Consider the following 10,687-nt stretch of genomic DNA (forward strand, 5'->3'; position numbering starts at 1 on the left):
TCTACTTCCTGGACACTACAGTACTAATAAACAATGGTCACATAAACACCACCCTATACCGGAAACCTACTGACCGCTATTCCTACCTACCTATTCCTACCTACCCATTCCTACCCCTCAGACAGAGACAAACACCTACAAGATCTCTGTCAAGCTTTCTTACAACTACAATACCCACCTGCGGAAGTAAAGAAACAGACTGATAGAGCCAGAAGAGTTCCCAGAAGTTACCTACTACAGGACAGGCCTAGCAAAGAAAATAACAGAACGCCACTAGCCGTCACCTTCAGCCCCCAACTAAAACCCCTCCAACGCATTATTAAGGATCTACAATCTATCCTAAAGGATGACCCAACACTCTCACAAATCTTGGGAGACAGGCCAGTCCTTGCCTACAGACAGCCCCGCAACCTGAAGCAAATACTCACCAACAACCACATACCACACAACAGAACCACTAACCCAGGAACTTATCCTTGCAACAAAGCCCGTTGCCAATTGTGCCCACATATCTATTCAGGGGACACCATCACAGGGCCTAATAACATCAGCCACACTATCAGAGGCTCGTTCACCTGCACATCCACCAATGTGATATATGCCATCATGTGCCAGCAATGCCCCTCTGCCATGTACATTGGTCAAACTGGACAGTCTCTACGTAAAAGAATAAATGGACACAAATCAGATGTCAAGAATTATAACATTCATAAACCAGTCGGAGAACACTTCAATCTCTCTGGTCACGCAATCACAGACATGAAGGTCGCTATCTTACAACAAAAAAACTTCAAATCCAGACTCCAGCGAGAAACTGCTGAATTGGAATTCATTTGCAAATTGGATACTATTAATTTAGGCTTAAATAGAGACTGGGAGTGGCTAAGTCATTATGCATGGTAGCCTATTTCCCCTTGTTTTTTCCTACCCCCCCCCAGATGTTCTGGTTTAACTTGGATTTAAACTTGGAGAGTGGTCAGTTTGGATGAGCTATTGCCAGCAGGAGAGTGAGTTTGTGTGTGTGTGTGTGTCCCTGGGGAAAAAAAAAGGGGGTGGGGTGGGGTGAGTAAGCCTGGATTTGTGCTGGACATGGCCCACCTTCATTACCATGCACATTGTAGGGAGAGTGGTCACTTTGGATGAGCTATTACCAGCAGGAGAGTGAGTTTGTGTGTGTATGGGGGTGGGGGGGTGAGAAAACCTGAATTTGTGCTGGAAATGGCCCACCTTGATTATCATGCACATTGTAGGGAGAGTGGTCACTTTGGATGAGCTATTACCAGCAGGATAGTGAGTTTGTGTGTGTGGTTTTTGGGAGGGGGGTGAGAGAACCTGGATTTGTGCAGGAAATGGCCCAACTTGATTATCATGCACATTGTGTAGAGAGTTGTCACTTTGGATGGGCTATTACCAGCAGGAGAGTGAATTTGTGTGTGGAGGGGTGGAGGGTGAGAAAACCTGGATTTGTGCTGGAAATGGCCCAACTTGATGATCACTTTAGATAAGCTATTACCAGCAGGACAGTGGGGTGGGAGGAGGTATTGTTTCATATTCTCTGTGTGTATATAAAGTCTGCTGCAGTTTCCACGGTATGCATCCGATGAAGTGAGCTGTAGCTCACGAAAGCTCATGCTCAAATAAATTGGTTAGTCTCTAAGGTGCCACAAGTACTCCTTTTCTTTTTTCAAAAGCTGGGAGAAGGGAGAGAAACAAAGGGTCTGTGTGTCTGTCTTTGCCGGGGATAAACCAGGAATGGAGTCTTAGAACTTTTAGTAAGTAATCTAGCTAGGTACGTGTTAGATTATGATTTCTTTAAATGGCTGAGAAAAGAACTGTGCTGAATAGAATAACTATTTCTGTCTGTGTATCTTTTTTGTAACTTAAGGTTTTGCCTAGAGGGGTTCTCTATGTTTTGAATCTAATTACCCTGTAAGGTATCTACCATCCTGATTTTACAGGGTGGATTTCTTCATTTCTATTTACATCTATTTTTATTAAAAGTCTTCTTGTAAGAAAACTGAATGGTTTTTCATTGTTCTCAGATCCAAGGGTTTGGGTCTGTGGTCACCTATGCAAATTGCTGAGGCTTTTTATCCAACATTTCCCAGGAAAGGGGGGTGCAAGTGTTGGGAGGATTGTTCATTGTTCTTAAGATCCAAGGGTCTGGGTCTGTAGTCACCTAGGCAAATTGGTGAGGCTTTTTACTAAACCTTGTCCGGGAAGTGGGGTGCAAGGTTTTGGGAAGTATTTTGGGGGGAAAGACGTGTCCAAACAGCTCTTCCCCAGTAACCAGTATTAGTTTGGTGGTGGTAGCGGCCAATCCAAGGACAAAGGGTGGAATATTTTGTACCTTGGGGAAGTTTTGACCTAAGCTGGTAAAGATAAGCTTAGGAGGTTTTTCATGCAGGTCCCCACATCTGTACCCTAGAGTTCAGAGTGGGGGAGGAACCTTGACAAGCCTATTCAATATTAACCCTTGGGTATTCACTTTGAGAACTGGCTTGTTTCCTGGAAGGTCTCCAGGTGGTACTGTGGGGAGAATATATATAGCCAAAGGAATGAGGGGATCAGGGCAATTCTGCCAAACCACATGGCAGACTTGCCCAGTTTCCTGTTGCTGCTGGGCTCTGCATTCAGCTTCATGTTAAGCAGTAGAGGTGGCAGTAAAGCAAGATGCTCAGAGCAGCAGTAGTGTCTAGGGCCAAGGCAGACCTGGCAGAGACAAAAGTGGCTCAGTGCTCAAGATGTCACTAGTCAGGGAATATAAGGCTCATTTGCCTGCTAGCGGGGCGGAAACCTCTTAGTGCCTGGGAGGTTGGAGGTGAAAGGCTCGTGGGATTGAGGGAAGGCATGTGGGACAAGGGAAGGGATTGAGAGGTGAGATATTTGACAGCAGTCTCCGTCCCTGCTTTTGAGGAGGACTGGTCAAAAAGGGCTAATTGAAAAAAAGAAAAGGGAAAAAAACCACAACCTTTTATTTTCAATAACACTAAAGTTTTGGGGTGCGGGTGTGATTTTTCATTAACAAAAAAAAGCTCTTAGCTGAGAAATTGTTTCAACAAACAACAACAACATTTGATCGGTCTAGCTACAAGGGTTAACTGGAGGAAGTGTCAAGTGGCCAGGGGACTATGGAATCCTGTCTTCTGTTCTTGGCTCTGGTAACTCATTTGCTGGAAACACATACAGCTTCCGCATTTACTGGTGTAATTCACTACTTGCGGCAGAATTGATAGGTGCACTAATAGAGAGAGACCTTTGGTACTTTTATCACTGTGTCATCTAACCCTATCATGAGACCTCTCCTTGCTAATGTTTCTATCATTGCTATCACAAGTGAACAATTACACATACAAAGCTTGCTAGGGCAGTTGTAAAGCCAGAGATAGAATAAAATAGTGCCTCTGTATGTAAAATTGAGGCAAAACTCCTTGCCTACCTAACAGGGATGCTGCAAAAATTTGTGAAGAGTTTTAAAAGCATTGGATAAAAGGGAGGTATGTAATTTCAGTTGCTCAGTGATCACTGCCCAAACTGTGCATTTTCAGTGCTTTCAGACACCTGCTGTAAGATAGAAAAGCAGTAGCGACACACCAGTGAGCAACACAAAACCAGCTGTTCCCTGGCCTGGCTGTTGTCTGATTTGTGGTGACAAAACAGAACCATTTAGCTATGCTTCAGTGAGAGTGTGGATTTCCCCAGCTTTGTGTGGCTTGTACAGTCAATGTCTGTGGATTTCTCAAAACAATGGGCATCTTTTAAACCTGTTTTGTGTTTTGCATAGACGATGCACATGCAGCTTCCCTTCTCTCTCTCTCTATTTCTAAGGCAGCCATCACTGTAACATCTGGGTGCTCAGTGAAGAACAACTGTCATGTGTTTAAAGCACAGGATTGGGAGGAACTAGGAGGCTTGAGGTGTCTCCCTTGCTCTGCTGCTTACCTGTTATGAGACCTTGAACAAGACAGACAACTTCTGTGCCCACAACAGCAAAAAACGGGAATAACGTGTGACAGACTGACAATATCCTGGACAAACTTGGTGTAATTAAACGTAAATCAATTATGTTTATCTTAACATCTTTGGAGTTCATTATATTAAAAATGCAATTGTTTATGTGTTGGTGATTGTATACAGCTCCGATAGGAGGAGGAGGGTGCTAATGACATTTTTCCAGTTATCGGCTCTTTGAAGCCACCCTCTGGAGAAGTACATATAGGCTGGTTCAAATTGGATTCTACAGGGACCAACAGACAAAGAAAGGAGGTCCATGGAGGTCCCCAATCCTTCAGGAAGGGTTAGAAGGACTGGGTTTACTGAGGCCCCATAAGACTGGGCATTAGTTTTGAGCTGAGGCTATTATGAACTTGTGACCCCTTTGAGGGGTTTGAAAGACTTATCACCTGTCAGAGCCCAGAGTGATCTCTGGCAGTCTTATTAGCATGTATGCAGGTTATTTTACTGCTTTAATGTGTTTTATTTGTAGTGCTTTTACCTTAAGAATAAAATTTGCAGCACTTCCTATGCAGGCCTCTTATAACTGTTGGCAATTACAGTGTGTGTCGTCTCTGAGGGAAGAAGCAAAGCAGGTCTGCTTAAGCAGCTTGTCTTTTGCTAGTGAAGTCACAGTACAATCAGGGAGCTATGCAGACTGGAAACATCCCAGTCAGGAGGGAGAGAAACACACCGGTCCCCATCCAAGCAACGCAACAGCTACTGGGCCGGAAGCCTGACAGTGGTGCCCTTGCTGGACCACTAAATATAGATGCAGTTTTCCTCAATTGTGACAACGTGCAACTAGCTCACAGAGGATTTAAGAGGGCAAATACACTGTAAATTACTTTGAGTTCCTCATATGGAAGTGGCATTAGCTGTAAAATGAACTGTTTCTAATTGCTGAGTCTTTTTAAAGACATTACACATAACCACAGCTAGTGATATGATAGATGGTTTCAGCAGTTCAACAGAATTACAGTACACAGGAAATGGTCTTAAACCCATCTACTCCACTCTACCACTGATATGTTATCTAATATTAATGTTAACCCAAATAATAATCCTTTCCATTTCCTTTGAGGACACTTGAAAAGTAGCTGTGAAAAAGAACGCATTTCCCCACATGCACAATATATTTAGAACATTTTTCCCTTTGGTGAAGATCTCTACATAGTAATTTAAAACATTAAGAGCATATTTCTTCCCTCAGTTATACAGGCACAAAATAGCACTGGTACAGGATTTACACTTGCGTAACTGAAAGCAGATTGGATCCCTAAAAGTCCAAAGCAGTCTAGAAATCTCTATAGTACAGTTTTCACTTTGAAGCATTGCTCAAAATTACCTGTAACTTGTTCAGCTTCCTTTTTAAGTCTACATCATTTCTACAGTTGTATTGCAGGCTGAAAGAGAGAAAATCTACAGAGTCCTGGAAAGAAGAAAAGGCAAATCACTACTCCAGAAATAATTTTTGCAATTAAAAATTGCTCAGAAAAAAAAAATCATATTTCTTAATGTTTCCCCTGAACTGGCAGCTAAGATTACCAGTACCTGTAGTTTTAGGATTCAGAAGTCCTACAGAAACAGGGAAACCAGGAAATGGTATAATTCTCATCAGTCCCAATGGACAACAGGTAGACTCAGTGTCATTTAGTTTACAGCCATAAGGTTGTTTCTGAGGACTACAACGGTATGGAAGCTGATCAAATGATACAAACAGAGTACTTTGTGTATTTAACATTTATCATCTGCAATTAGTTATTGAACTATCAAGACTCAGAAAATTAACGATTAGTCTTGGCCATGCAGATAGAGTTTTGCAGCAGAGTTCAGAACAGTTTACCAATATGCACCTGCAGAAAGTACATTTTTAAAAGCCTTTGGTAGTGCCACACCCGCACAAATTGTCTCATTATTTCACTTGAAAAGCAGATGAATGCCATGTCTAAGAATTATTTGTTCACTGATTTCAATCTTAACATCTTCTGGACCCAGCAGACTAATAGGTAGCGTTTGATCTTTTCAGAGAACTCACTACAGTACAGAAAAGCTGTTATTTCCAGTCAGATGAAGTCTAAATTTGCAACCTATCACTTCAACTGAGCCCTAGCTTGACAACTATTCTGAAGAGTTTCTCTCCAGACTGTGCCAGCCACAGGTACCTGGCCACTAGAGCATGAATAGCTCAGGTTGGAGCCATTAGAATCCTCAGAGCTCCTACAAGGCTTTTAGAAAAATAAAAGTTAGAGACAAGAGTTAAATAGGAAATAAAATAGGCAAAGTGGATTTTTACTAGTCAGTATTTAAAATGTGAACTTATTATTATTATTATTATTAATGGGAAGCGACAGTGTGGCATCTCTCTGCAGTAACCTTATAATACATGCAGAACATGCACATTATTACAGCTGCAAATTGTGAATGAAATTCATCATCAAATCTCTCAAAGGCTTTGACCCAAAAGTAATTATGCACCTGTGTAACTTCAGTGGGACTACTCATGAAAATGAAGTTACTCATTTGCTTAAATTTTCAGATGAAGATTTAACTAAGGAATACAGTGTCTGTGCTTTTTAAGTAATGCTTACCAAAAAGGACAATTTGGTCCTTGTTTAAAATTAGTTCAGCTTCACATGATTAAACTACTGAATAAACAGACATTATTAAATCCGGTAGATCAAATTACAATTGCAGTAAGTTATTTTTATTCCGATAAATAAAAAAAATTGCTAATCAAGTGCAAGGTAATAGACAAGAGTTCCAAGAAAATAAAGTATCACCCTAAGAGAGGCTAAAAAAGATTCCAAAGGTGCACTCCCAAAGACATGATCAATTTCCAGTGCAATGGACAGTTTTCCATCTGAAAAATACAGAAAAAAGTGCCTATTATATCATTTACTTGGGGGAAGGAGGGAAAAGAATGAAAGATGCAGATTCACAGTACATATATTAGAAACCAATTTTTCTAGATTACATTATTTAAAAGATGTCCACCTAGTGGGGGGTAGGAGGGGAGTAGGAGTCCAGCAAGTATCCTGACCTAGACTGCTCAACGCCAGCTGCTGATCACACACAGCACTAGTGGAAAGCAGGAGTTCAGGGAAAGAGTTCTAGGTCTGATGGGTCATTAAGCAAGACCTTTACTTTTCAGGACCTTGGTGGTTCTCTTACACAAAGCGTTTTTATTTTTAAACTGTTCTGGGCTTGGAATCTAAATGATCTACTTAAAAAGTCTCTAAAAGTTGAACAATTTCAGGACGGCAAGCTTCATCTCTACCCATAACCTATGAACTAGCATTAAAAGAATCTTAACAAAGCCAACAAAAAGAAAGCCCACAAAATATGGACTAAAGGAGAAAAAAAGTTTAGCCTCTCCCAAGTGGTGGTTGCTGCTAGAACAGGATGGAGAACAGTAATTCAGTTTCACAGAGAATTTACAAATTTCATTTCATTCTGATTAGGAATGAAAACCAAAAATTTCAAAGTTCTCCACAACAGGGAATTACCATTCTCTACCCAGGTCCGGGAGCCATAGCTCCAGAGCACTCTGCCTGGTGGGTGGCTCTAGATCCACAAACCTTGGAGTCCAGACTCCCAAGTCTTCCTGGCTTCCCTTAAATCCACCACACAGACCACCAAGGAGTTTGGCCAGGGAAGATAGCCGGAAGCCAGGGAGATTTCCCACTGAAGCTTCCTACTAATTTATTTTGTGTCTATGAGTTTAACTTAACATAAGAAAATAGAAAAAAGCCAGCAGGTCTTTGAGGAGTGAGTGCAAACATTTGAATTAAGCCCTAGGTTATACACATTCTAATGTAAACTATAGCCTTTAGTGCATAATTTTCACTCCTTTAAAAAACTCCAAGACACTCGTAAGCTGGTAAAGAAAATAGAAGGTAATTTAGCTATTTCTCTATGGTGTGAACTCAACTGGGCAATACTTCATTATTTTAAAATGCAAAGATTTCAGAGAAACTGATAATTCAAAATGTTTCTATAGACATTTTTTCTACTGTCCTGAAAAACACACACACACACACACACACACACAGAGCCAGCCATCAACAGTTTAACCATTTCACACACTGTTTAGGAAAGTCAAACAGAATTCCATTCCCATTTTCTCTTTACCTTCTGAAGAATATTTTTCATGGTAGATTTTATAAGCTTTTTCATGCGCAGCAGCTAGAATTTGGAGAGAGATCTGTGGATCATCATACGGCAGACTCTCAGTGATCTCAGGCAAGTCGCTAAAGGTGAGCCACATGTCAACCATATCACCAAAAGAACGGAAGTTAAACTCAGCATATTCTACAAAGAGGTCAGCAAAGGTCCTGTGCTTCCCAAATGTGGACTGCGTGATCACAACCCCAGGCAAATGCTTACGATGCAAAATTATCACTGGCTTAAGGTTTGCAGCAGTAAGAGATTTAAGAAGTTGTCTATAGCACTGAACTGTAGCTTCTTCCGGATTCTTGGCATTCCCCTCTGGAAGGATGTGCATCCATGGCATAAAGATTTTATAATGCGTCACACCACTTGCATGAAGGTAGGAGAAGTACTGTGTCAAAGAAGCCAAAAAAGGATGGTGGCACAAACAATTATGTCCTTCATCCACTACAATATTAAGAGCCTTTTCGCCTAAGAGCTTGTTTTGAATATTTAAATTCCTTACTGACTCATTGTTTAGGGGACCAGCAATGGCAATAAAACTCTGAGCTAGTTTCCAATCTACCCCACAACAAGGAGAAAAGAAAAGAAAAATTAAGACTACCTTACAACCTAGATCCATCTTTGCTAACCTGCTTCAGAGAACAGTTGCTTTATGCTATTTATGGTAGAGCAGAGATAATAAAATTAACCTTTAGCTTGCATTATCTATTGTGCAGATAATATGCCCATGAGCAGCTAGCACAAGGATGATAAAGATGTTTTCAAAAACACTTCACCGTTGCCCCACTTAGACGGGCATAGGTTATACAAACATAAATATGGTTACTTATCTTACAGCAAGGACGGTGGTTCTTTCTAAATGGATAATACCCCTCATGCCACTCCTGGTCTTATTGGACAAACCCGGGAAGTGGGCGGGCGCAAGCCCACCCACTGCTAAAGGCCCCTCCCCCAGCCTAGCGGGAGGGACCACTGGACCCAGGGACCAACTGATTACGGGAGACAACTAATGAAAAACAGGGATCGGAGTGAAGGTCAGAGGTTCAAAATGAGGATACCGGATGGGGACACCGAGCATAGATCCCCGGACAGCGCCCACTGCTCCTCAAAGCTGTCGAGGGAGCCAGCGGATGCTGCCCAGTGGAACTCTGCCTGGATATGTGAAACTAGGGAGGAACAGAAATAGGCCCCGCAGTCGCAGAGCACCCCCCTCGTGTAACATCCTCCTCCTGGTATTATAGATGGAGACTTTGGTCAGAGCCAGGAGGAGGTTGACGAGGAGGTCTCGCGACTTCGTGGGACCACGGATAGGGTGTGCAAAAAGGAGCAAGTGTGGGGAAAAGTGCAGCCAGAACCTCAACAAGAGGTTCTGGAGGAGCCGGAATAGGGGCTGCAACCTGGCGCATTCAAGATAGGCATGCGCCAGGTTCTCCCTCACGCCTCAAACGGGGCAGGCCTCAGGTGTATGGGTGAACCGTGCCAGGTGCACGCCTGTGCTCACAGCTCCATGAAGGAGACGCCAATTAATGTCCCCGGCGGGCCGTGGGACCAAGGTGGAATAAAGGCTGGCCCACCGGGGCTCCTCACCCTCTCTAGGTGGAAGATAGTCCCGCCATTTGGTATCGGGGTGGGACACGAGGGTGAGGAAATGCAATGTATGGAGCACGAGCGTGTACAGATGGTTTCTGGGTGCAGTTCGAAACCTGACCGGCTGCAGGGTATGCAGCCGGCTCAGAGTGTGGGAGCGGGGAGGCCAGAGAGGCTCGCGGAACAGGGGCCCAAGAAAAATGTCCGGAGGGCCGGGGAACACCCTCTCGCAGGGCTGGCCGCAGGAAAACGAGAGAATCAGGTGACAAGGCGACCTTCACCTCCTGGAGTATGCGTCTAGGGGTTGGAAGGGTGGAAAGCCCAATGGGTCGTCCGAGCGCGCGGGGCTCCACACAATCCCCCCTGTCGTAGACCAGGAGGTCTCCGACTCTGGTGGTTTCTGTCAGGACCAACCTCCGACACACCGAGGGAGACTCTGCTGCTTAGATAAGAATCCTTTGAACAGCAGCATCTGTTGGGGCTGCACCGGTGCCCCTGGAGCCTTGTGAGCACTGTGTCTGAGGATATAGAGCAGGGGTGGCCAAATTGGCTCGTAAGCCATATGCAGTTCTTTTACCATTAAAGTGCAGCTCATGGAGCCCCCCCGCCCCACATTCCCCACCTACTATACTGGGGGTAGGGAGATGGCGGGAGCTTGGGACCTTTGCCTTGCAGCAGGGTGGTGGGGTAGGGACTTCTGCCCAGTGGGGAAGGGGGTCTTGGGGCTTCAGCCAGGGCACACCTGCTGGGACTCAGGACTTCAGCAGGAGCAGGGTAGAAGCCCTGAGCCCTGTTGGGCAGCTCCTGCAGGGCTGAAACCCTGAGCCTCTGCAGGTGTGCCCTGGCTCTCGAAATTCTGAAGATTGTTGTATGCGGCTCAGGGGGTCAGTAAGTTTGGCCACTCCTGATATAGAGGGTGGGGAAACCTCAA

At 43.9% G+C, this 10,687-nt stretch overlaps 1 protein-coding gene across 1 annotated transcript in view; it reads right to left on the bottom strand.

Moving 5' to 3' along the window:
• Positions 1-8,830, bottom strand: part of LCT (lactase) — a 34,498-nt gene extending 25,668 nt beyond the window's left edge. Inside the window, exons 1-3 of the mRNA XM_084643165.1 lie at positions 8,128-8,830; positions 6,777-6,856; positions 5,342-5,425 (exon numbers count right to left, since the gene is read on the bottom strand). Of these exons, the coding sequence (XP_084499291.1) occupies positions 5,342-5,425; positions 6,777-6,856; positions 8,128-8,788 (825 nt within the window). The 5' untranslated portion in view covers positions 8,789-8,830. The remainder of the gene's footprint in view (positions 1-5,341; positions 5,426-6,776; positions 6,857-8,127) is intronic.
• Between the last annotated feature and the right edge of the window lie 1,857 nt (positions 8,831-10,687).

This window comes from Lepidochelys olivacea, assembly GCF_965140295.1.
Source record: "Lepidochelys olivacea isolate rLepOli2 genome assembly, chromosome: 11".
NCBI lineage: Eukaryota > Metazoa > Chordata > Testudines > Cheloniidae > Lepidochelys > Lepidochelys olivacea.